The sequence below is a fragment of the Bos indicus x Bos taurus genome, chromosome 22 (assembly GCF_003369695.1).
Source record: "Bos indicus x Bos taurus breed Angus x Brahman F1 hybrid chromosome 22, Bos_hybrid_MaternalHap_v2.0, whole genome shotgun sequence".
Lineage (NCBI taxonomy): Eukaryota > Metazoa > Chordata > Mammalia > Artiodactyla > Bovidae > Bos > Bos indicus x Bos taurus.
This window is the reverse complement of record NC_040097.1, coordinates 15,877,359-15,905,316: the sequence shown is the minus strand read 5'-3', so window position 1 is coordinate 15,905,316 and position 27,958 is coordinate 15,877,359. Positions and strand designations below refer to the sequence as shown.

Below are 27,958 nucleotides of genomic sequence, written 5' to 3'. Positions count from 1 at the left end.
CTAACTTAGTTTAATGATGGGCATGGCTGACTTACTGAATGTCTTCTTGTGTGGGTGTTGCTGGGATTGGTCTACTCTGGAACCCATTCCATTCTGTTTCTGAATCAACTGCTGGTTTTTTTTTTAATATCCCCCTATTTGATAGATTTTTGTTCTTTGGTGTTTTGGACATAATCAGCATCAAAATTAGAAGAAGATGCACTCTCAGAGTTGATGAGAGAGAAAAAGGGATACTAAGAGGGAGGGAGAAAGAGGAGAGGGAGAGAGAGCAAGGAAGGCAAGCTAGTTTCTTGTCATATTTTTGTCAAAAATCACCTACAGGTCTTGATTGATAGAGAACAAATCTCTTTCAAACACTAGGACTTGAGTTCATAGAACAGAGCTTCATGGACACACCAGGGGCATGTTCTTTGAGCATGAGCTCGGGTTGCCGTTCATGCATATAAGACAGATTTTCCCTTTACATGTATTTTTTGAGTGGAGTACCATCATTTCTTTGCTGGACATTACAGAAGTCCTGTGTGTGAGAAGGGCATGTGTCTACTATCAATTGGCCAATTTTTCTCCCTTTAAAGTGTGTGAAGGGTCACCCTCTTGAGTTTGTAATGCTCTTGGGCCATGTGCCCTCAATTGGAGAGAGAATTGGAGTCCTTGAGTCCTTGTCAGGCAGTAGGCCTCCCTACCTTTGTGAAAGCAACTGCTGGGTATTGATCCATTTATCAATCAAAAGAGGCACAGGAATTCCATATGATCAGGTGGGGCCCCTAAGAAGAGCAGATGTGTGTCCTGGACTCCAGAGGTGACCTTTTAGATATGAGATTAATGAGTTCACAGGCTTTTTCCATAGCTTTTCATTCTAGATAAGTCTCTTTTATCCATGTAGATTTGTGGAATCAAATAAGCCACATCATTCAGGGGAAATTTTTGAAAAATTCTTACCTGTTTCAATACTGCCTACAGGATATTTTCCAAAAATCCTTCTTCCCCTCAGTTTTAATGTATTATTACTATGTTTAATGATATTATTGGTGTTTAAATTGTTCACAATTTTTACATTATGATAGTTTAAAAAATTGTTTCCCTGTTCCTGTCTGATCTTTGTTATGCTCTTCACATTATGTACCGTATATTTGCTTTTATAATATATCTAAAATTTAGGGTTTTGAGTTTTAAAATTTAACATAGTGTTATTAAAAGTGTGTCTTTGTGTTTATAAGCCTCCTGATTTTTTACTGTTAATGGCATTGTGTGCTCTGATTTACCCAGGCATGCTTCTACTTTTGGTCACTGCAGTCGTTTCTAAAAATTGTCACTGGTTATATGTACTATTTCAGTGAGAATATCTCTTAATGTTAAAATGTCTAGCATAGCATTATTATCCTTTGTTTTGACTTTAATTATTAAATAGGATTAAAAGTGTTTACTGGGTGTATTTTCTCTGTGAATCTCACATGATGGATTCTCACTCAGTATAATTATACATTAGTGATATTAACTCTGTCTTGATACAAATATTTATTTATTCCATTTTTAAATTTGCCCTTTAAATTTTGGTTTTGTGAGTTTTCATCAAGTTTTTGGCTATAAATGTAGTTGAATCTGTCAACCATTTTTGCCCTCACTTCTTTGGTTCTCCAAAGATTAATTTATTTAAATGGCCTTTCTTCATTGTTCAGTCTTGATTCAATCTTCATTTTATTTCCCATATGTAATTGGTGTTTTGCAGGGGAGCTCTCTCTCTTCTCAGTTTGATTGATTGTAGTATGTCTTTCGCTGGGCTCCCTTGCTTTGTTTCTAGATAGGAAGGGAGATTGCTACCCTAAATCCAAAATTGATTTTTAAAAATAATATTTGATATGCTTACCTGACTTTTCCCCCATTTTATTATTAGTACCATTTTCTCTGTTTTATCATCTATGGAGTACACTCAGTCTGCAAATTATTGTTGTTGTTCAGTCAGTAAGTCACATCCCACTCTTTGCGACATCATGAACTACAGCATGCCAGGCTTCCCTGGCCTCAATATCTTCGAGGTTGCTCAAACTTATGTTCATTGAGTCAGTGATGCTATCTAACCATCTGATCTTCTGCTGCCCACTTCTCCTCCTGCCTTCAATCTTTCCCAACATCAGGGTCTTTTCTGATGAGCTGGCTCTTCATATCAGGTGGCCAAATTATTGGAGCTTTAGGTTCAGCATATTCAGGCTGAATTTCCTTTAGAATTGACTACTTTGATCTCCTTGCTGTCCAAGAGACTCTCAAGAGTCTTCTCGCGCACCACAGTTCAAAAGCATCAATTCTTTGGCACTCAACATGGTTCAGCTCTCATATCTGTACCTGACTGCTGGAAAAACCCTTAGCTTTGACTATCTGGACCTTTGTTGCCAAAGTGATTTCTCTGTTTTTTAATATGATGTCTAGGTTTCTCATAGCTTTTCTTCCAAGAAGTAAGTGTCTTTTAATTTGATGGCTGCAGTCACTGTCCACAGTGATTTTGGAGCCCAAGAAAATAAAGTGTATCTCTGTTTCCACTTATTGGCCCACCTATTTGCCATGAGTAATGGGACTGGATGCCATGATCTTCATTTTTTGAATGTTGAGTTTTAAGCCAGCTTTTTCACTCTCCTCTTTCACCTTCAACATGAGGCTTTTTAGTTTCTCTATACTTTCAGCCATTAGGGTAGTATCATCTGCATATATGAGATTGTTGACATTTCTCTCAGCAATTTTGATTCTAGCTTGTGATTCATCCAGCCTGGCATTTCACATGATGTACCCTGCATAGAAGTTAAATAAGCAGGGTGACAGTATACAGCCTTGACGTACTCCTTTTCCTATTTGGAATCAGTCTGTTGTTCCATGTATGTAAAATTGTTAATAAGCTGTCTCCGGTGTTCTTTTAAATAAGATGGTCTTAACATCCTCCTCATTCTTTAACTCCACAATGTTTAGCAGAAGCTGGAAACCTACCTGTGAACCCAGTCCACAGATTTAGTTTAATGGACTCAGTGTTCTTTGTTTATTTGATATATTTTTTCTTAAAGAAAATTTTAAAAGGTGCTCAAAATGAAAGAGGAGAAGGCAATGGCACCCCACTCCAGTACTCTTGCCTGGAAAATCCCATGGACGGAGGAGCCTGGTAGGCTGCAGTCCATGGGGTCGCTAAGAGTCGGACATGACTGAGCGATTTCACTTTGACTTTTCACTTTCATGCATTAGAGAAGAAAATGGCAACCCACTCCAGTGTTCTTGCCTGGAGAATCCCAGGGACAGGGTAGCCTGGTAAGCTGCCATCTGTGGGGTCGCACAGAGTCGGACATGACTGAAGCGACTTAGCAGCAGCAGCGGCAAAATGAAAGAAAATCAGGATATGTCACATAATAATGTAGGTTGTGGTTTCTCAAGGTGAACCTACATAGCACTTCTGGGGCTCCCTCCCTCTTAGCAGGCTTGCTTGCAGGCTGAGACACTGGCTGCCCCTCGGGATGAGATGTGTTTCCCCAGTTTGTCGAGTCCCCATCCAGCCAGAGATGCTCTTTGGTGTCATTTGCCTGACCTCCTTGGTATTTAATTTGTGACTCTGGTCAGCTTTGTAAGTGAAATTAAGGAGGGAAAGGTTAGCTAGTAAACATTTGAATAAACTATGAATGTAAGGACATCTAGGTGACAAGAATCTGGTAACAATTGCTATTGAAAATGACTGCCCCCTTTTCCTGGATTTCTAGTTTAATTCCTAAAGGAAGCCCAATCAAAATGCATTTCTTGTGCTCCCAACATCAACACAGGTTGTAAAGGATAAGGGGAAGCTGTGATGTTTTTTGGCCATGTCGTATATAGCGTATTTCCCTCAGCTTGGAAAGTCTAAGCACAAACATCTTGATTCTCTCCTTCGAGGCTCAGAGCAACCCGGTTTCCTCATGCTGAGTGGAACATTTCCAACTTAGCAATTTTTTTGTTTGTTTGTTTGTCTCTAATGAATGACTTCCTCCCCTACATTATTAGGACACTGAAACTATAATGGCTTTTTCGGGCACTGATGTGGGAGGCAGAAAAGCAGAGTTGTTGAATTCTGTTTGTCACCTAATTCTCCAGGTCCCTGTGTGCAGGCTACTCTGATAGGCAGATAAGGCTCAATTCTGACTTCTAGTGGATGTGGGGTCATGGATCAAGTCCTTCACTTTCCTGAGGCTCACTTTTCTTTGAAAACAGGAGGAATGATGCTTTCTGCTTCATCGTCATACCCTTAGGCTGGTGAGTGGTACTTCAGGTATTTCATAATTAGCAGTAGGTTTGTTATTATTACAGTGTTGTTGACTTAAAGAGGGACTGGTGTGAGCCCATCAAAAATCTGCTGGGAATACATGTATGTGAATAATGTGAACTCTTTGAATGAAAACAGTTGCTTTCTTTTGTGAAATTACTATATTAATATTGTCCAGTGTTTTAATGCTCTTATCTTCATTGGTGATAAAAACTTGCTCTTGTGTTTGTTTTCCTGAGGTGTGAAAAGGATTTTCTGAAGGTGCAGGCCAGAGGCCTCCATGTCCACAGCTCGAAGAGTGCAGGTTCTGCCCACTCATCTCTGATCACAGCAGAGTGTGGCTGGTTTTCAGAGCAGGCATCATCCTATCCAATGAAAAGAATCTTTTTTTTTCATAGTCTTTACCGAGATTAGAAACTGGGAAGGAGGTGGGAGGGGGGTTCAGGATGAGGAACACGTGTACACCCGTGGCAGATTCATGTTGATGTATGGCAAAACCAATACAATATTGTAAAGTAATTAGCCTCCAATTAAAATAAATAAATTTATATTTAAAAAAAATAAATTAAAGCATATAAGAAGAAAAAAAAAAAAAAGAAAAAGCAAAGTTGCATTCATCTTTGCCTGGAAAATAACTGTGTTCAGAACTGTACCAAGAAAAGAAAAATAGAGGAGGATATTTTTCTTCCATAATTTGATTTATCCCAAAATATTTGTGTTGAGGACAATTGTCAGAGGTAAGAGAACGAGTTTTTAGGTTCCATTCCTTATAATTCCATTTTCCTTATACTTTTTATAGCATGTGCAGTCATGAAATAACCAAGACAGACATTATTTTTACAGCTCTTACTTTACCATGACTCAAGCATAAATATATTGCAATTTAATAGTGTCAATAAAAGTAACTTGTGATGATGGGGGAATGGCATGATAGTACATTTTAACCCTGATCTTCTGAGTGAAGATATTTCAGAAAATGTCTTCTTTTCAAGTTCTTGGCAATTCTTAACAAAATTTGTCAAGACAGAATTTAGCATTTGAAAAATATAAATTGTGTAGGCTATTTTGGTCCTTTATTTAAACAATACTTAGGATTGTTAGCAATCAAAATGAAAAAAATAATCTGCTTCCAGTGGTACTGCTCTAACCTACTTCTAGTATGTGGCTATTTTATCAAGTGTAGATTTAAAGCATGATGCATTATGTGTGGCCATGTAAGCTTCTAAGGCAATCTTCTAAGTATTACGTTTCTAAGACCTCCCACTGTGCCCTGGAGTTAGGTGCTTAGTCCTACTTGCTCAGTGGTCCAGAGGGCATTTGTTCAGGCACGTATGTTCCACTGAAGGTGTTGGGTTCTGGGTAGGAAAGAGGAAAACACTCAGACTATGAGCTTAGCTATAAATACGTTTGGAGAGTTTGCCGAATATAGAATATAATATTAAACTTGCATTTGAAAAAGAACATATTCTACTGCAGTATTTTCCACAGTATGTTCCCTAGGATATTAATAGGATGTTATAAAAAAGAGAGTGTTGGAGTTAAATAAGCTTGAGAAATGCTTATTAACCAAAATTAAAGTGGACTTCACAAAGCATTTAGCAAATTCTAGGAAGAGTATTTCCCAAATTAATTTTACCTTGGAACATTTCTCCCACCCCACTCCCAGTCCTTTATTTCCCCAACACGAGTACTTGTAGAACTGGTTTTCTCTGGAAATGTTTTTGGGAATGCTAGGATTATGCATAGTAATAAATTACCACAAAATCAGTGGCTTAAAAGCATAAAAATTTATTGTCTGACAGTTCTGGAGGCCACTTATCCAAAATCAAGGTGCTGGCAAGTCTGTACCCCCTCCAGATGGGGGAGAATCCTCTCCTGTCTTTTCTAGCTTTTAGTACTCCAGGCATTCCTTGACTTGGCTTGCAGAAACTCCAGTTTCTGCCTCTATTTTCACCTGGTCTTCTCCTCTTCTGTCTGTGTCTTCTGATATGTGTGTCTTTTATTAGGACCTTTGTCATTGGATTTAAGGTCCACCCACATGGTTGCTTTTGAACTGTGGTGTTGGAGAAGACTCCTGAGAGTCCCTTGGACTTCAAGGAGATCCAACCAGTCCATTCTGAAGGAGATCAGCCCTGGGATTTCTTTGGAAAGAATCATGCTAAAGCTGAAACTCCAGTACTTTGGCCACCTCATGCTAAGAGTTGACTCATTGGAAAAGACTCTGATGCTGGGAGGGATTGGGGGCAGGAGGAGAAGGGGACAACAGAGGATGAGGTGGCTGGATGGCATCACTGACTCGATGGACGTGAGTTTGAGTGAACTCTGGGAGTTGGTGATGGACAGGGAGGCCTGGCGTGCTGCAATTCATGGGGTTGCAAAGAGTCAGACACAATTGAGCGACTGAACTGAACTGAACAGATGGTTCAGGATAATGTCATCTTAAGATCCATAGTTATATCTGAAAAGACCCTTTTTCCAAATAAGGTCATATTCATAGGTTCTAAAACATGGATATAACATTTTGGGAGGCACCAATCAACCTACTGTGGATACTAAGAAGGTTTTTCAAAACTGGAGGATACTTAAGAAAAGCCTAATTCAAAGACGGGAAGCCAGCTGTGCCCGTAAGTACGAAGATTCAGGGTTGAGTGTTCAAGATGCAGAAATCCAATATTGGCATACAATTCTTGTGCCTTGCAGGCATCACCTTTTTATCCTGCCAGTCTTCTCACCAGTTCTGGATCCCTTCTTAACAAAGTCTCCATGAAGCTACTTCAGGTCAACTGGAGTGTGCATGTGAAGCAGAAAGGATCTCTGAGATGATAAACAGAGCAGAACTTTGAGAGGCATGAACAGACCATCTCATTGAATGAATTCCTTAGCTTCTTACAGAACTCTAATTTGATGGACACAGGGCACAAGCATATTATTCTGTCCAGGAAAACATGTAGTACACATGGGGAATGCTTTGGTATAGGATGGAGGTTTTGTGCGTGTGTCTGGTCCTTTATGTGCATCCCCACAAGAATAAAAGTGCCTGGTGAGAAGAAACTCAACAGGGAAGAACTGCTGTCTTGTTCCACTTCTAAGGCTTCTCTGGTGGCTCAGTGGTAAAGAATCCGCATATCAATGCAAGAGATGCAGGTTTGATCCCTGGGTTGGGAAGAGTCCTTGGAGGAGGAAATGGCAACCCACTCCAGTATTGTTGTTGTTTTTCAGTTGCTAAGTCACATCTGATTCTTTGCAACCCCATGGACTGGAGCATACCAGGCTTCCCTGTCCTTCACTATCTTCCTGAGTTTGCTCAAACTCATGTCCCTTGAGTCGGTGATGCCATCCAACTATCTCATCCTCTGTGACTCCCTTTTCCCCGCTGCCCTCAATTTTTCCTAGCATCAGGGTCTTTCCCATTGAGTCAGCTCTTTGCATCAGGTGGCCAAAGTATTGGTGCTCCAGCTTCAGCATCAGTCCTTCCAGTGATTATTCAGGCTTAATTTCCTTTAGGATTGGAGTGGTTTTATCTCCTTGCAGTCCAATGGACTCTCAAGAGTCTTCACCAGCACCACTTTGAAAGCATCAATTCTTCAGCACCAAGTCTACTTTATGTTCCAACTCTCGCATCCATACATGACTACTGGAGAAACTGTACTCCAGTATTCTTACCTGGGAAATCCCATGGAGGATTTCAGAGGAGCCTGGCAGGCTCACAAAGCATTAGATATAACTTAGCGAGCATCAGACACAGCAAGAGTGCTCCACTTCTAAATCTATAGAAGAAATTGGGACCATTCTGATTAATGGTGACAACGTGTAAAAGACAAAAACTGCTTTCTACATGGATATAAGTGAATCTGGCAATATGTCCTGGCAACATCCTTGCTCATCTTGGCTTTTGTGTAAACTTGCTTGTGTTTGAAATGCAGTGGCGTGGCAAGCTCACATGGTGCATTTGGTTTCTCCATCATCAAGAGGTTGTAGTTGCTAGACATATTTTTCCTCCTCTGGCTCAGACAGTACTTCCTTTTAGATTTCTGCTCTTATTTCTGGGCATTTCTTGTGTTTCAGCTAGATAGGATACTGTCAGCACATTTCTCCCCTCTCTGTATAACTGGTAATTGTGAAAGGTAGGGCTGTGATTTTTAGTTATTTTCTATCCAGGACCCTTTTATTTGCAAGACTAAAAGTCATGCAGAGTGCTGTCTTTCCCCTCCTTCTTACATTACGCTGAAAATACTGTTTAAATGGGTAAATGGCTAGTGACTAGATTTGCTTATAGGATATCAGGCTACTCAAAAATAATAGTCTCTTAGTTTGTGGGTGGTTTGATGGGTTCCAGTGTTATAGAATATGAACTAACAAAATGGAATCATAAAATCTCAGACTGTCAGAGTTGGAACTGGATCAGTGAGTTCAATTTCTTCATTTTAAGGATGTGAAAATGGTGGGAACTCCCAGTCATCAATTGTTACTCTGAGCAGCTTACTAGTGATTTCTCTTATAAAATTGTAGGACTCTAAACAAAGAAACCACTGCTGGAAGAATAATGCAGTATAATATTGACTTATTGTACACATGGTAAATTGATACACACACAAACACACAAGGAAATTTCCATACCAAAATGTTCCCCACCATAATAGTGCTGTGATCACGGTAGATATTTTCAGCAGCAATAATGGCGAACCCAGAAAGAGACGGTGATTCATTTCACTTTAGAAAAAAAAAAATGACCAAAGAATGTGTAGCATGACTTTAATTTTTTAAACATCATGGTGGCTTTTGCTTCTGGTTTAATATGTTTTCATAATGATCTTGCTTCTCGCTTAATTGGTTTTTATAATGATCGTCTTCTTCACTCCTGGAACTCAGTTTATTTCCAGCTCCAAGTTCTTTAGTAACAAAATGCTTCCAAGTTGGAAGCGTCTATAACAAGTCCCAACAGAGAAACAATTGCTCGCTCTGGCCAAGGTAAATTTGCACAGAGTTTGGTGTTACCACCCATTTCACAATCATTTATGTTCTACCTAAAAGTCAATGATGTGAAGCCTCAAATTGGCTTAAAAATGAGTGTGTCCCTAAATTCAGCACACACACCCTTGGCGGGGGTGTGTTAAAGTGGTATTTCAGTAGTGAAACCTTCCTTTCCTATAGCTATTTTTGTGTGTAAAAGACCTATCTGAATATCTTAGAATAGGAGAAGTATTTTCACCATTTTGAAAAGCAAATCTATGAAAACTGTTTCTGCAGGAAATATTTGACTCATGTTGAAACATCATAGCATAAGAATATGTAGGTGGAGTTGTATATACCTATATGTCATATTTTGCAGGATTTTCTCACATTTTGCAGGATTTTCTCATTGATGGCATTTTGTTCAGGGTATTTTATACATGGATAGGGATAAGAGCTATTTTTTGCTGTCGTATGTTATACGTTACATATGTATGTATGTGATATATAAGGCACGGGGCTTCCCAGGTGGTTCAGTGGTAAAGAATCTGTCTGCCGATGCAGGAGACACTGGTTGGATTCCTGGGTTGGGAAAATCCCCTAGAGGAGGGAATGGCAATCCACTATACTATTCTTGCTGTAAAATTGCATGGACAGAGGAGCCTGGCAGGCTACATTCCATGGGTTGCAAAGACTCGGACACAACTTGGTGACTAAATAGCAGCAGCATATAATTTAATTTTATATAGTATGTGATTATTTATTTGTTTTTCAGTTGGCAAGTAGTGTCTGACTCTTTGCAACCCCATGGACTATAGCACACCAGGCTTCCCTGTCGCTCAGCATCTCAGAATTTGCCCAAGTTCATGTCCATTGAATTGGTGATGCCATCCAACCATCTCATCCTCTGTCACCCTCTTCTGCCTTCAATCTTTCTCAGCATCAGGGAAAAGATTATTTATATAAAACATTTATATTGTATTATATATTATATAGAATTTAACATATAATGTATAAACAGATATATATATATATATATATTATATATAATACATAAAATGTAATAAAATATAAATCACATTGCTACCATGTTAGCCTGGAGAGCCCTCAGAGCATCTATGTTTTCACCTATAAACATACCTACCAACACCAGTTTGTCAGAAAAGATAAAATACAATCATAATTTTAGCAGTTTTCTGCATTGTTTTTGTTTCATGCCATATTCCTCTTCACTTCTGTGATTGTCATTCATGCTATTTGAATATTTCCAGCTTTCTTCCTTATGAGCTTGATTCAGAGCAGGCGCTGTGGAGTTTGATACACACGTGCTTCAGTCTTGGCTTTGCTGCCTGTAATCTGGGTGCCTCTGGACCTTCTAAAATGCAGAGCAGTAGCTCTCTGTCTCAAAAAGCAGATGGGCACATGAAACTGTCCCATGGGTGTTAGCTAATGTTGCTGTCATTGTTGTTAGTAAAATTAGCTTTCAATGTTAGCTGCTAGAACACAGCATAGTACTCTAGTGACTGAATTTACCAGTCATACACAGATGATGCAATGTATTTTTTTTATCATGGTGATAACTGATGTTAGTATTTGGTATTAAACAGTAGCCACTGTTCATTGATTATTTCTACTTTATTTCTTAGTGCAGATAATAAAGCCCCTTGCAAGCCATGTTTTGATTAGTCCTTGTGGCACTGGTACTACAATACTATTATCTTCATTTTATGGATGAAGAAACTGAAGTTTTGAGAGATTGTATCTTTCTCTAGGTCTTGGTGAGTAAGTGGAAGGTTAAGATTTGAACTTGAGAAATCTAGCTCCAGGGCCCCTTGTAGCTATTAATTACTCTTTCCTGCCTTCCAACGATGTATTTGCCTTAGCTTACAAGTGGAGTTTACTAATGTGTTAAATTCTTGTTTTTATCACTTAGGTGACTGAGCGTATAGTAGGTGTTTAAGAAACTCTTGTTTGCTTATGAATCTTTGCAGAAAAATTTTGTACACACACAGCAAATGATCTTTTTCTTACTCCCAATTGAAAACACAGTATATATAGTGGAACACACATAGCATTTTACTTTTGGCTTCCAGAAAAATTTTCTACAATTTTCCTTTGTCTGTTTTCATGAAAACATTTTAATCTATATTTAGTCTTATTCATCTCTCTTTTCCTTTATGGTATATAAGCTTTTTCTTTTGCCTAGAAAGAACTTCCCTACTTCAAAAATAAAAAAAGAAGGGCCCCAATAGTTTCTTATAGAACTCTTCATTAGAAATTTGTTTTTGTCAAGAGAAATTAGGTAAGGATTTACCTTTACTGGGCTTCCCTGGTAGCTCAGATGATAAAGAGTCTGCCTGCAGTGTCGGAGAGCTGGATTTGATCCCTGGGTCAGGAAGATCCCCTGGAAAAGGAAATGGCAACCCATTCTAGTATTCTTGCCTGGAAAATCCCATGGACGGAGAAGCCTGGTGGGCTACAGTCCGTGGGGTCACAAAGAGTTGGACACGACAGAGACTAACACCCCGTGCTATACAATAGGTTGCCTTTACTATTATTTTTCTGAATGATTTGTCAGTTTTTAGCCATTATTCACTGAGAAATTTAGTTTTTTCTACTGAATATAGTGCCATTCTTACTGTATATTAAATTTCTCTAAGTATGTGAATCTATTTTGGATTGCATCTTTTTCTTCCTACATCAATACCAAACTGTTTTAATTATTGAAGCTTTAAAATATGTTTTAGTGTCTGGATCTCTGACCTCCTTACATCATGGAAGTTTGGAATAGGTGATGACCTTAGAGGCCATTGAGCGAAGTTTTGTTGGTTTATAAAGCAGGTAGATGAGTCCCTAAAAAGTACCTGACTTTCTTGAAGATTGCACCCTCAGGTGTTGGCAGAGCCAGATGTGAACTTGGGATGGAGGCTGGAGTGGATCTTGAACCAGAATATGGGGGTTTAACCTAGTCTAACCACATTAGCCCTGAAAGCCCTCTGAGCTTCAGTATTGTTACTTACAAATAATACCTACATCATAGATGGCCCTGAGGAATGCATGAGACACCCTGTTGCATCACCAAACACACTGCTGTCCACAGAGGACATCTCAGATGTGTCTAGTTGGCTCCAAGCCAAGGCCTTCTGAATCTAATCCTTTGGTGTGTCCCCATTTCACCACACCCAACCATTTCATATCCATGGCATGCCTTAAAATTTTGATTGCTAAAAGATACTGGAGAATAATCTTTCATAAAATTTTCTGAAGGATATTGTTCTTAGAAAAACATGACTTCTCTTTTTAAATAGATGTGAGCAAAGGTGACTTAAATCAAGTTAAGTAAGATTTTGGCTGTGGGATTTTAGAACCTTGAGTATGATAATGTCTACCATAAATCAGGGGAGTAGCTGCATTTCCCAAGTTGGCTTGATCATAGAGCTAACCTCCACTCCCCCAATTAATTTTTGCACAACACCCAGGAGGGTTTCAAAGAACAAATACTGTTTACTTTAGAGCAGTATGTCTCTCTTGGGAAGAAATTCCTTTTAAAGAAAAAAATAAAAAGAACATTATGGCACCCAGTATTGTTTTATGTAATAATTATTACTTATGTTACTTAATTAGGTACAAAGATAAGACTAGGCATGCTTATAGCTCTTACAGAACTATGAAACCAAATCAGAATTATACACTAAATGAAAATACATCAAAGCCTATAAAATTTAAATGAATGATATTCACTTTATATGAAAAAGGATTGTGTTTGCTGGATGTAAATTTATATTTGATATGAATATGGTGCCAGCTACTATAGCTCAGATGCTAGCTCAGAAGTCTGCACAGTGGTGTGCTGTGTATTAACCTGGTTTCCTCATTGGTTGCAGTTTCTGTAGTGCTGATAACCCCCTTGCTTTCCTGTTCACCATGATGTCCTACGGCCAAGATTTTGAGGGAATATATCAGAGAAATAAGATATATTTCTTCTGTGTTTTTTTCCATTTCATTCTTAAAAAACTGAAGTGCAAATACCAAGGCAAATATTTAGATCTTTTAACAATCCTCGATTATCAGGAATTATTTGCATGATCCAGAATAAGTTCACTTTAACTTTTGAGATAATCATCAAAAAGAAAAGACAAAATAAGTTTTGTAGCAAACTCATGGATCCTTGAACATAGGTCTCCATTCTTTAGGAGTATGGGCCTTGACTTTAAAATATAGTTTTAATTCTCTTTTAAGTAAATGTACTATAGTTTCTCATTTAGTAGTCATTTACAAACGTGTCATATGTATATGAATGGAGATTACTTACTTGGATTTATTGAACATAACTGACCTTGAGATCACGAAATTATTGTTTAGTCTTCCTACTAAATTATCAATGATTTAAGTTCTTGAGGCCTCAACGATAGGTTAAAAAGTTCATGGCATATCTCAGTAGGACCAGTATTTGAACTTTTTATGTTAAGATGCATTTTCATGTTTAAACTTAGTGTGCTTCCTTGAAGGAATAGTACAATATGAATGACACATGGTGTTTTCTTCAATGTATTTTTTTGGTAATAGTAAATGTTTTGAAGATGGGCATTTTAAATGTTAGGAGGTACTAAGATTGATAGCTTTGCAAATTGGTTTTAAGTAATTTGAATTTATAACTATCATCATGTTGCAAAATAACATTGACTTTGGAATAGCTTGCTTCCTTTTGTAGTAATTCAAAAATATTATGACAGCTATAGTTTTATAGTGAGCATAAAAACCAGTGAGGTAAGTTCAATGAGGTAAGGTTAGTGTTGGAAGTTTTATTAACAAAAACTTTAAGTATTAACACATGAGTTACAATTCCCATGTGTTTTCAGAAATTTGCTGGAACTGAACTAAACGTTAAATTTTGAACTTTGGACTAGTCACTTAAAACCACCTAATTTTAGTGTAAGAAGTAGCCAAAAGCTTGAGTATGAAAACAGGCTTTATAAAGTTGGCTGGATTATTAACCCACATAAGATATGAATTCTTCCATGTAGGTGATATGAAACATTCTTGACCCAGCATTGTTTTCTTCAGGTAGGTGGCATATGGGAGTTGGGTATGATTTTTTGATGGGTGGGTAAGACAAAATGCATCTTTACAACCTGAAAATCTCAACTGTGTTATTAACAAGCTGGTGATTGTAACTTAACTTTTATAAGCGCAGCATGTGGTTATGCAATACTAAATATACCTGAATTTTACTTTTTGAATTGAAATTATATGAGAACAGACTTCTAATTTAGTAGAAAGGTATATTGTAAATTATGAAGCAATCTGTAATACAGCCATCATTGTTTCTCTTTGTACTATTTAAATAATTTAAAATATAGATTTCCTAACCCCCACTAGGTCAAATGTTTAAGTTTCGGATTGGTAGATGAAAGCCAACACACAGAAATGGGATTATCTAGTCCTTTTTTCCCTAGTCAGCATCACTCTAGTGTTCAGTTCAGTTCAGTTGCTCAGTCATGTCCTACTCTTTGCAACCCCGTGAATAGCAGTACGCCAGCCCTCTCTGTCGGAGAAAGCAATGGCACCCCACTTCAGTACTCTTGCCTGGAAAATCCCATGGACGGAGGAGCCTGGTAGGCTGCAGTCCATGGGGTCGCTAAGAGTCAGACACAACTGAGCGACTTCACTTTCTCTTTTCACTTTCATGCATTGGAGGAGGAAATGGCAACCCACTCCAGTGTTCTTGCTTGGAGAATCCCAGGGACGGGGGAGCCTGATGGGCTGCCATCTATGGGGTTGCACAGAGTCGGACATGACTGAAGTGACTTAGCATAGCATAGCATAGCATAGGCCTCCCTGTCCATCACCAACTCCCGTAGCTCACTCAAACTCATGTCCATTGAGTCAGTAATGCCATCCAGCCATCTCATCCTCTGTCGTCCCCTTCTCCTCTTGCCCCCAATCCTTCCCAGCATCAGAGTCTTTTCCAGTGAGTCAAATCTTCGCATGAAGTGGCCAAAGTATTGGAGTTTCAGCTTCAACATCAGTCCTTCCAATGAACACCCAGGTCTCATCTCCTTTAGAATGGACTGGTTGGATCTCCTTCCAGTCCAAGGGACTCTCAAGTCTTGTTAAAATGACTAGGACAATTCCTGCCACAAAATCAATTCTTCATGTTTGTTGAATGAATGAATAAATAATTTTAGTTACTGGAAATAAAGAGTACCTACAGAGAAGAGAAATCTGAAATCAAAATAGATGAAGGCAAAGAGTAGAAAGACATGACCTAAATATAGATTAAGAGATAGACACACCCTCATCTCAGCTTTTTTTCTTTCCCCTTCTCTTTTTAGCTGTGCTGGGTCTTCACTGCTGCAAGGGCTTTTCTCCAGTTGCAGTGAGCAGGGGCTACATTCTAGTTGTAGTGTGCGGATTTCTCATTATGGTGGCTTCTCCTGTTGTGAAGCATGGGCTCTAGGCATGTGGGTTCGGTAGTGTGGCACATGGGTTCAGTAGTTAAGGCTCCCAGGCTCTAGAGCACAGGCTTAGTAGTTGTGATCCACAGGCTTAGTTGCTATGCAGCATGTGGTATCTTCCCAGGGATTGAACACATGTCTAGTGCTTTGGCAGGTGGATTCTTTAATACTCAGCCACCAGGAAGCCACTGTATAGCTACTTTTTAATGATGCAGTTGCTGAAGGTCATTTTTTTTTTAAAGGCAACTTTGAGATTTGTATGAAAGAGCTTTAAAAAATCAATGATTATTCTGAATGTTTCTTTTCAGCAAGACTGCAGAAAGATCATGCTAACTAAATCACCAGTTAGGTAGTTCTCTTTGGTAGAGATCGATAACCTCTGACGATTAAAGAAGAGAAGACTCCTGCCTGTGACCTCGTCTCCAGGTAGTATATCAGTCATACAGTCTTTCTGAGTGCTCCGTGAAATTTCAGCTCTCTGTCCTTTGGAGACCATAAAAGGTTCATGTGAGGCCAGTGGGACACTATTTCCTGTGGCATGGCTCAGTCAGCCATGTTTGATATTGGTCCAGAATCCTCCCTGGAGTGTTTCTCCATAGGGGAGATAAAAGTCTAAGGATTGAAACTTTTGAGTTTATTAGAATCATAGACCTGCATGGTCCACTATTGTAACCATGAGCCATATGGGGCTATTGAGCACCTGAAATGTCACTAGTTCTAATTGAAATATGCTGAAAGTGAAAAGTAGATGCTGAATTTTGAAGACAATACCAAAATGTAAAATATATTATTTTTTTAATGTTGATTACATGTTAAAAAGTAATATTTTTGATATAGTGGATTATATTAAATATAGTCTTAATATTACTTTTACATGTTTCTTTTTTAAACTTGGATGCTAAAAATTTAAAAATTACATATGTGACTTGTGTTGTATTTTCATTGGACACACCACCTTCAGTCTTTTTTCTGGAAGGGTAGAAGTGTCTGTGCAACATTTCTAGCCAATCCATACAACTTGAACACCACCCATTTCATCAAGGAAAAGTCAGTCCTCACATCAGTTATGTTAATTGACCAAATTTCAGATACTCATCAAATATAAAGAATATTGAGCCACTTTTGGTAGTTGACTCTGGCATGTCAGCTTTTAACTGAAATCTTTCATAGCTAATTAACTACCCCTGGAGAATTTATTCACAGCTGAGAAATACACCCATGGACCCAGCCACCCCTCCACACAGACACATATCATACCATGTATGCTGAAATATTTTAAAGTAAATGACAGACAGTATAACACTCTGGTACATGTTAAAGCACAAAACCTTACTTGCTGGTTCTCCACTTTTCCTGAGGGCTGTTGATTAGTAACCTTTATTGCATTCCTACAGTATATAAATCACTGGGTTACAGGCTGTGGAAAGCAGAATAATAAAATATAATAACAATAGCAAAAATTTATTGAGTGTTTCTAGGTGCCAGGTACTGTGCTAAGTGCATTACATGTGTTATTTAATTTAATTGTTAACATAATTTGATGAAGGTGGTACTCTTATTATCCTCATTTTGCTTATGACACCTTTGATTTATTCTTGACATTTTGAAGGCTGGTGAGTACATCCATGGCCATTGACATGAGTTGCTTGAACACCTATATTTGCAGTGGAGAGACTTTGCAAAACAGAGTTGTCCACTTGAGCCACTTGTTGATACGAATATAAGTTCAGACCAGTGTGCTATAGGAGACTCTTCCTCTTTGATCTCTTTTTCTCTTCTCCCCAGGATCTTGATCTTTAACCTCTGTGTTTACTCCCTAGGATTCTGCTACTTCTTCCTTTCAGCTCTGTCCTTGGCTCTCTGTCAACCATCTCTCCCTGCCCCAACCCCCGCCATACTTCTTTGGAATTGGAATGAAAGGATAGAGGAAAGTAGATTTTGAGGTCTTACACACTGAAGGAGTAGAGGGAAGAACAGTGACCCAGTTTCATGTAGGTTTATGGCCATCTCTAAGACAAACAAACCTTTCTAGTTTTAAGGTACCTACTTTTTAATAAAACCAGGGGAAATTATAGTAATTGAGTAGTTTAACACATCATACTGTTGGGGGGCAGGGAGTTAGGGGTGATCCTGCTTTTGAGGATCCAGATATATGGAGGTTCTGCCATCTTGTAGCTCCACCATGTGGAAAATGTATCCTTCAGAGTCTCAAGAACGGGGAGGGGTGTCAGGGAGGTGTAGATAGGAAGTGATGTATGACGCTTCTGCTTACATTTCATGAATGGCTCCATTTTCCCACAAGGGGGCTGGAAAGAGAGATGGATCCAGTGTTCAGGAAGTAAAGGCAAATTGGATTTGAGTGAGAACTAGTGGTTACTACCACAGCGGCTTCTAGATTTTAGGTTATTTTCAGTGTTTTTGTCTTTGGAAGCATACTTCCATACATTATGCATACTTCCAACTTTGAATCTGTCTCCCCATTTGAATGATTGCAAGTTGAATCAAATTCAAATATACCGTTAACCCAAGTCTACTATTAGGAAAAACAAACAAACGACACTTTAAATGTGAAATAAAACTGTACTGGGAGCTTTTGTGTATGTTCCAGTTTCATTTTCTTTTAAAGTTGTTCTTTGTGATAGCGTGTTTATTCAATGCCTGAAGTGTTGTCAAGTAAGTAATATTTAATCTGTGAAAATTTTCAAGTGGCCCCTTTTTCTCTCTCAAGTGTTTTTTTTTTCTTTCTCTCAAGTGTTGCTGTAGTCATTTTAAGATGGAAATGAACCATTTGATTTTTAAAAATTATTTATGGCATATCAAGTAGCACTTAGTGTTTTGTCACAACACTGAAACTGTTTCTGAAGGCCTGTGTAAAATACGGCAGAAAGGTCAGGAAGCTTATGTACAAAACTTCTAGAAACATACCTCACCATTGGAACTGGTTATAATTCCTGGGTGCTGACATGAAGATTAATAATGTTTAACTCTGATTTTGGCAATTTTTGCCAATTTCATTGCCATGGTCATTTTCTTTCAAGTTATTACCTGGAACTGAAGTGATAACAAATGCTTTATGCTTTATACTGCCAGGTAAAAGGTTAAATTTTCATGTGTTACATGCTTTTAAACATACACACACACATGCACCCACATACAGGCACAAATATACACACAACTGGATCAGAAGGAAATGAGTAATTCTCCTAAAATGAAAAGATTGTCTTAGTTTTAACATTAGGTGACTAGTTCCCATGCGGTTAAATAATATGTAAAAACTGGGAATTCAACCTATGGCTCTTTGTGCACTGACAATATCATGCAGTTCTAATTTTCTTTTGTTTTTCTGGGAAATGATGGTGCTCTTTGCTTTGCCAAGTTTTATTATTGAGTCAACTGCCAAAGTTTAAGAAAGAGAGTCAAGGGCCCTTAAAATTATTTGGTGTTGAGTGAAGAGGTAGAGAAAGGTATTTCATATTCCCAAACATTTTAACTTTTATGTCTCTACCTGATGTTGGAATATAATCTAAACTTGCAGGCTTTTCTGATTCTTTTTAAAAATGAACTATACTATTGAGTGAAGTTTAAATATTAGTGAAGGGAATTTTAATCCTACTCACTGATACTCAGTTTGGAACTACATATTCTAATTTTTAATAGACTATCTTCTTTCTGGCCTGATTCCTGTGTTTAAACTTCTGTGCATCAGAAGGTCTGTGTGCCTGCTTGTGGTTTTGCACCATCTGGAAGTTAAAATTTGACTTTAGAAATGATGTCATGCTTGCTTACTGCAAACTGGGCTAATGTTGGTTGAGAATTGGATGTAGTTCAGGTCAACATTTTGTCTTTAAAAAAAAAAAAACAACTTTAAGCTTCATTTCTTGATTCTAGGAGGCTGTGCAGAGCTGTAGAGATAGAGTGAAGGTGATTGAAGGCCACAATTCAAATTCCTTTGAAGCTAAGTACATGCTGTCAGGCGCATGGAAAATAGACTCACAAACAGAAGACCTTGGCTGGCACAGACTTCTTCCTGCCGTGTAGAGTTTGGGTGTTGCGAGTAGTGTGTTGATCATGAGCAACTTTGCTCTCCGTTTTGTTCCTGGAGAAATAGTCTTACTTAAGTCTTACTTAATAGTCCTTACAAAAGCTTGGGTTGCTGTTTTAATCTCTTATGGACTTAGTAAGATGGAGCAAGACATTGAAAGATCACACATAGCCAGAAGGCACCACAAATGTTAAGCTTACTATTATTGATTAATTAGAGTCTCTTCTGAAACTTTCTCTAGCATCACTCACTATCTCCCAGGTTGTAATTTATTTGTATCATGGATTTGGATTGGGCGTCTCCTTTGTCCAGATAATGACCACCATCTTTGATAGGTAGAATGTGGGGCTAATGGGACCACAGTTTCTTCTCCAATTTTTACAGAGTCCTAGTCAGCCTATGTACAGATCCCTAAAATTGAATGTGTAACCCTTTCTAACCACTGCTGTAACCTGCAGTGATCAACATGTTCTGCTAGTTTTGAAGGAACACACTAAATGCTACCCTTTTATGTATAAACTAAAAATCACACTTTTTCACCAGATAAGAGGAAAACTCAGAGATAAGTACTGATGTTATTCTAAGTTGGTAGATGAAGATAACTTTTTACATAGACCCCTGGAGAATCTGGAATGTTTAAGCTTTAGTGCAACTGGCATGAGTTTTTCATTTAGGAAAGGGGAGGTCACCAGAATATGAATTTCCCCTTCACCTCTTTCCCTAGATCTCGATAGCCATTATGTGAGAAGAGGCAGAGCTATTGGAGGTTTGCAGATTCAGCAGTTCTCACCTTCTGGAAACACAGAGTGTCCATCCTCTCTCATAATGCAGTCAGGGTCATTCAGCCAACGGGGCTTCCAGCACTTGTCATCACCTCTGCCCTTGCTGGGATCTCCCAGCTTCATCTTGCTGTCTGGGACAGAAACTAGAAAACCTCTCTGCTTACCTACCTCCCCATCACCTTTGACATTTAAAAACACTACTTTGGCCCTCCTTTATTCAACAGGGGTAAGGAAAGGAGATTCTTTCCTGATAACTTTTTTTATATCTAGTATTTTTCTGCCCTGATGTGTTCCACCTAGGACTGATTGCTGTCTTTAAAATCATAAAATGCCAGGCACTTAGAGATAGTCAGTCCTTACCTCTTTGTTTTATAAGTGAAGAAACTGAGGCTGAAGACTTGGTGTGGGCAAGTGAGAGTTATTTGTCCTCATCCTCACAGGTAGAAGTAGCGCTGGTCACTCAGTGGTGTTTCTTTGTGACCCTATGGACTGTAGCCTGCCAGGCTGCTCTGGCCATGGGATTCTTCAGGCAACAACACTGGAGTGGGTTGCCATTCCCTTCTCCAGGGAATCTTCTTGACCCAGGGATTGAATCCAGATCTCCTGCTTTGTAGGCAGATTCTTTACTGTCTGAGCCACCAGGGAAGCCCAGATAGAAGCAGAACCTAAAACCTAAGTGTCTTTCCTTTGTTCCAAATCACCTTTGACTCTTTGTCCTTATAATATTTATATATCTATTTTCGCGTATTACAGTATTCCTGCTCATTTTTTAAAAAAATGTTTTTGTTTGTTTCTGTATTCATCTAAACTTTACTTGCAAATAGTATAATGAGCAAAGGTTCAACAAGATATGCTATGAGATGCAGCAGTCCCCAACTTACCCCATCCCATTCTTTTTCCTCAAGATCACCTCTTTAAACTCTTTATGCCTGGTTATTTTGATATCTCTCAATAACATGCTTAATCGCTTCCTAGTGTTGATGTTGCTCCTGTCTATGCAGTTCCCAGTGTGGAAGGTGAGGATTAGAGTCGTCTGTCATCCCAGTGCCCTGCGTCACCCATGTAAACATTTTTTGCACATGATCTTTGGAATGTTAACATTAAAAGAAAAGCTTATGTTTCCCCATTCTATTACCAACATTTGAAAAGCAGAAATTGTAGAAATCTAAATTTTTTCTTTAGTGTTTGTAAAGCAGTCTTTCATGAAGCTGTAGAATAGGTGTCATCCACAGCGTTTTCTTCCTCTAACAGCATTTACTTCGTCTTGGCTACACGTCTTTTTCTAACTTAGGAGCGTTCCTCTATTGCCAGTCTTATTCTCCCAGATGTCCGTGGCATGGCTCATTGCGTTCTCTGTATTCCCGGAGGATGCTACGTGGCATGAACAGTGTTGTACCCTCCCTGGGCTCTCAAAGATACAGAGAATTCACGTGCTTTGTTTCCTATCTTTCGGCTTCACAACATGAGATGACTTCATAACGTCTTATTTCATATAAACCTTATAATTAAAAATATATATATCACTGCTCAGGTACACATGCAGTAGGATTTTTGAGGTAGATGTAGGCTTTAAAACACACAGCCTGGAGTTGCCCATGAGCAGTATTTGATCGCGCTGCTGAGAAGGTGTACTGCTGCCCCACCCACCTCCCAGGGCAGGACGTAGTTACTGATGACCTCTCTGTAAAACTGCAAGCTTTTTTCTTTTTCCTGATTTCAGGTAGATGCACTGAGATTACGGCTAGAAGAGAAAGAATCTTTTCTCAATAAAAAAACAAAACAGCTGCAGGACCTCACAGAAGAGAAGGGGACACTGGCTGGAGAGATTCGAGACATGAAGGATATGTTAGAAGTGAAGGAAAGGAAAATCAATGTTCTTCAGAAAAAGGTGAGTACCTGATGTAAGCACTTCAGATTGAGAATTGGTATCATCCATATTTTGTCATTTCAGAGAAACTTTTGAGTGTGTGGGAAAGAAGAAATTATTGTTCAAAAATTTTAGATTAGTGAGTGTAAACTTTAAACTTACTGATATTTAACTTACTGGTGATTGTATCATGTCAGCTTTAGCACAACTTCATGAATTTACTTATTTGATCACCTGGAAACTAGTATTTTTTTTTTTTTTTATTTACTAGCTTCAACATAGAGATAATTGTACAAATTTAGATATAAATCTAAAACATATCATTAATTTTTCCTTTTCTTTACTGAGAATTGAGCAGTCAATGTGTTTTGTGGGTCTTAAAGGTATTTTAGGTGCATTTTGTATTTGTATAAACTTTAGTAGCTCTTATCCTGTCAGACTCAAACAGATCTTAGTGGGTGTGAAGTAATATTTACACCTATTTCTTAATTGGAGTCAGTGAGACAATGTGAAGTAAGTTGTAATACAGTGATTCAACACAGAAGATACTGGACTTGGCTAGGGCTCTTCTTTCTTTCATTTTCTCCATAGTAGAGGATCCAGATTTGGGGACAACACCCAGATTTTTCTTTTGAAGAATTCCTGTTTGCTACTGTGTACAGTTTTGGTGGGATCAAAGGGTGCCCTGCCTTCCCTAGAGAAAAGGGTAGGCAAGAAGAGAAGCTAATACCTGCTCTTTTTCCAACAGAAAGAAGCTGTTGGAAAAATATAGGGCTCTCAGATTAACAGGCAGCAGCATGGAATCTGAGCAGAAACCAGTTTGGAGAAGTAGGAGCTGGCTGGCCAAGGCACCGCCATAGACAAGCATGTCACCAGGCAGCTGCAGACAAATGGGATCTAACTGGCCCTTCTCCTGGTGACATTTGCTACCATCACCTCTCACCTTATTTGTATCGACAGCATGCTAGCTGTTTTTCCTGCTTTAACCCTTACATTTCCTACTGGGTGTTCTTAACATACAAACTGGAGTAATTCTTTTAAAACAGAAAACTGTTCGTATCACACTCTGACCAAACCTCTCCAGTCACAACAAGCTACCTAATTTGTGGGGCCAAGTGCAAGATGAAAATATAAGACCCTTTATTCAGACTTTATTGAGAATTTCAGGATGGTCATAGTGAAGCATTAAACTAAATATGGGGCCCTTCTGAGTACAGGGGCCCTGTGTACGTATGCAAGTTGCATGCCTATAAAGCCACGTCTCCATCCTCAGTGGTTTCCATCCTCACAGGATATTCTCATTAGTTATCTATTTTATACATAGTAGTCTGTATATATCAACCTCCACCACCTAGTTCATCCCAGCCCCCCTCCCTCCTGTATCCATGTTTGTTCTCTACATCTGTGTCTTTGTTACTATTTTTCAAATAAGATCATCTGTACTTTTTTTTAGATTCCACATACATGCGTTAAAATATGATATTTGTTTTTCGGACTGACTTCATTCTGTATTACAGTCTCCAGGTCCATCCTCACCTCTATAAATGATGCAATTTTATTCCTTTTTGGGCGGAGTAATATTCTATTGTATATATGTACCACATCTACTTTACCCATTCCTCTGCTGATGGACATTTAGATTGCTTCCATGTCCTGGCTATTATAAATAGTGCTGCTATGAACATTGGGATGCATGTATATTTTCAAAATATCATCTTCTCCAAATATATGTCCCAAAGTGAGATTGCTGGACCATACGTTAGCTCTATTTTTAATTTTTAATGGAATCTCCATACCGTTTTCCATAGTAGCTGTACAAATTTACATTCCCACCAACAGTGCAAGAGGGTTCCCTTTTCTCCATATCTTCTCCAGCATTTATTATTTGTAGATGTTTTAAATTATGGCCAATCTGATAGTGTGAAGTGATACCCCATTTTAGTTTTGATTTGCATTTCTCTAATAATTAGTGTTGTTGAGCATCCTTTTATATGCCTCTTGGCCATCTGTGTGTCTTCTTTGGAGAAATGTGTATTTAGGTCTTCCATCCATTTTTTTGAGTTTTTTTTTTTTTTTTTTTTTTGATATTAAGCTTCATGAACTGTTTGTATGTTTTGGAGATTGATCCTTTGTCAGTTGCTTCATTTGTAAATATTTTCTTCCATTCTGAGGATTATCTTTTCATCTTATTTATGGTTTCCTTTGCTTTCCAAAAGTTTTTAAGTTTAAGTTTATTAATTTTTGTTTTTATTTTCATCACTCTCAAAGGTGGGTCAAAAAAAATCCTGCTGAGGTTTATGTCAAACAGTGTTCTGCCTATGTTTTCCTCTAAAAGGTTTATAGTGTGTGGCTTTACATTCAGGTCTATAATCCATTTCAAGTTTTATTTTTAATGTATGGTGTTAGGGAGTATTCTAATTTCATTCTCTTATAGGTAGCTCTCCAGTTTTCCCAAGGCTTTTTTCTCCATTGTATATTCTTTCCTCCTTTGTCATAGGTTAGGTAACCATATGTGTCTTGGTTTATCTCTAGGCTTTCTACATACTTTTTAAAACATACTCCTTTCCATTATGGTTTATCCTAGGAGACTGGATTTAGTTCCTTGTGCTCTATGGTAGGACCTTGTTTTTTATCCATTCTAAGCTCCCTCATTCTTGAGGAATAAATGGCAGCACTTTACTCAATAAAGATTTTGGGAAGGCACTTTCAATGCAAAAGTGACAAACAGCTTCTTTTGCTGACATGAATATTTTGCAAAATTTTAAACTCCCTCCTCCTGCCCCCTCCACCAGATTTAAAAGTTTGGAATCAGTTTGGAAGTTCTAGAACAAAGCCAGTTATATATTATGGCTCCTTTGGACAATAGGATAGCAATCCCACTTAGTTAAACTGTGCCGATGATGGGTTTGGAAATATTTCATGTATATTTGGAGAGGTTGTTTAGCTTAAAGTTTTCAACATAGTGATGGGGAAGGAGTACTATTATATCTGCAGTGTAACAGAGAAATAATATCTAAAGAAGTGATGCACACAATTCAAAACCACTTCAAAATGTGGAAATAATACAGGAGCTGATGAGCTAATGAAAGATTGTCTTTGGGACTGAAGACTTCTTAGAGTTTTGACCACATTCAGCATAATTGGCTGTTTTAGGGCAGGCCCAGATTGGAACAGCATAAGCTTTGGATTAGGGTGTGTTGGAATGGAAGAATAATAAACTCGTGTCAATGTCAGAGGTTCAGTGTTACTTAATATTTCTTTCTCATAGACTCTCTGGCAACCAGCACTGTGTTTTGATGCCAGTAGAACTGGGTATGCTCCTTTCATAGCCATGTTTAACCTGGTGAAGCTAGGTTTGCACCTCATATCTGTCAGCTTTGCCTTCAAAGCCCTGGGTCTCAGAAGTTTTGTGTACTCCATAAGCCATGTGCACAGGTCACATGTCTGGGCAGCAGGCACAGACATGATGCTCTAAGCCTTTTGTTACTTGAGGAAGGAAGTGAAATTGAAGAAACAGAGAACCCCAGGTGGCATACTATCTCTGATCAAACTTCTGTAGGAAAACAGAAGTCATCCATAATAGATTTTGTCCTACCATACATGTTTTTGGCTTTACTCAATAGTTCAAAGAAATATAGAATTGTTTTAGTACAGGTCAAAAAGGTGCATGTACGAAAATGGTTTGGTGTATTATCCCCGTGCAGCTATGATACTGAAGTCAGAGGAGCAGCACGATTTTCATGCAGCAGCCGTAGCATTCTGTTCCCATACCTGAATTCAAGCTTCCGCTGATGAAGTGCTACCTTTTTGTAGGAAATGTCATAAAACCTTGATGACATTGTACATTTGGAAAGTGTATAATGACTAGGATTTTAGGACATGGTAGCATTATTTGAACCAGATCAAATTCAGACTGCTGTGTAGTTCCTAGATTCTTGCAGCATAAATTTACTACCCAAGAAAAGTTTGCTTTTTTTTTTTTAAGCCATTAAATTGGACAAAAATTCTGTCTCCATTTTCATTCTAGGTCTTAGTCTCACAAGCAACGTGACTTTATAGAGCAGAGGTACTTGATTTATCGGGGTAGAGAAACAGATGGTGATCTCTCTGGACACTAAAGTCACTAGCTGCCTACTGAGCTTCCTGGATTGCCCTGTGGGTTGGAAAGGGCAGGGAGAGAGAGGTATATAGTTCGCTCCTGGGAGTGGTGAGTGTGGACCTGCCCCCTTTAGCAATTTTATTCTACCCCTTTGGAAATATGATGGTGAAAATTCTGTATGACAACAGAGGAAAGAAAGCTACAGGAGTATGATTATTAGTGTAGTGAGTTGCTTCATGAAATGTATATTTAAAAGTTAAACTCAGAAGATGACTATGAAACATAGAGATTACCATGTGAGTGTAAAATTGATGTAAGGTATGGAAGACTTTTTGACTCATTTGAGCTCTTTTTCAGTGTTAAACATTCAGTGTTAAAGAAATTTATTGGCAAATCTCTTAGTTTTTTAAACATGTGAAAAATCATATCCATTTTGCATTTACTAGTGTTCCCTATGTGTCAGTCAGTCACTACTCTAAGTCCTGGAGGTTCAAAAAGAAAAAAGACACTCTCCAGTCCTCAAGAAACCGACAGGCTGGTTGGGGAGATAGACTTTTATAATGTGGTCTGTTAGTAGAAACAAAGCACTTGATGGATGCAAAGAGCAGAAGCTAGTTCAGGCTACCTTAAGCAAAACAATATTTACTACAAGAATATCCAGAGACCCAGTAAATTGCTGGTAGAACCATATTAGGGATGATCAAGAATCAGGACAACTCTAGGAGACCAAGAGAAAGCAGACAGTGCCTTGACCATGTAATGCAGAGTTTCTGGTTAAGTGTCTTTTCTGCCACTGGCCACCCTCACACCTTCCCCTCTTTCCCCTCACATCATGCTGTTGGTCAAGATTCAAAGTCCTAGCCCAGAGTTCCAAAGTTCACACAAATGCCTCTCATTAGCAGGATCTAACCAGACCCTACTTAAAAGGAATCTGGGAAATGTGGTTCTTAGCTTTACTGCTGTGGAGAAGGCAATGGCAACCCACTGCAGTACTCTTGCCTGGAAAATCCCATGGACAGAGGAGTCTGGTAGGCTACAGTCCATGCAGTCTCGAAGAGTCAGACATGACTGAGCGACTTCACTTTCTCTTTTCACTTCTATGCATTGGAGAAGGAAATGGCAACCCACTCCAGTATTCTTGCCCGGAGAATCCCAGGGACGGGGGAGTCTGGTAGTTTGCTGTCTATGGGGTCGCACAGAGTTGGACACAACTGATGTGACTTAGCAGCAGCAGCTTTACTCCTGAGCTTTCCACTCAATTTTTGTGTCACTTAGTTTGGGAGGTCTTTGCTCACACTGTGGACTGGGAGAGCTTTTACACCCCCTAGAGAACCTTTTTTGTTTTTTTACTCACTTTGAAGTTATGCACCCCTGCATCCCTTTAGTGAATGTTGTCTTCCTTCCCAGGGCTAAGCTCCTTGAGTGCCCCAGCCATCATGATCAGGATACCTCCAGCTCCTTGCAGAATTCTTTTCAAGTGATAATCCTCAGTCAATATG

At 38.7% G+C, this 27,958-nt stretch overlaps 1 protein-coding gene across 16 annotated transcripts in view; it reads left to right on the top strand.

Annotated features, from left to right (window-relative positions):
- ERC2 (ELKS/RAB6-interacting/CAST family member 2) overlaps positions 1 to 27,958 on the top strand; it is a 984,881-nt gene that overhangs the window by 356,619 nt on the left and 600,304 nt on the right. For all 16 annotated transcript variants that reach the window (XR_003507771.1, XR_003507770.1, XM_027522882.1 and 13 more), the window contains one exon: positions 22,214 to 22,381. Coding sequence is in view for 14 of the 16 variants with exons in the window: in XM_027522882.1 (XP_027378683.1) it covers positions 22,214 to 22,381 (168 nt within the window). In the remaining 2 variants the exon portion in view is untranslated. The remainder of the gene's footprint in view (positions 1 to 22,213; positions 22,382 to 27,958) is intronic.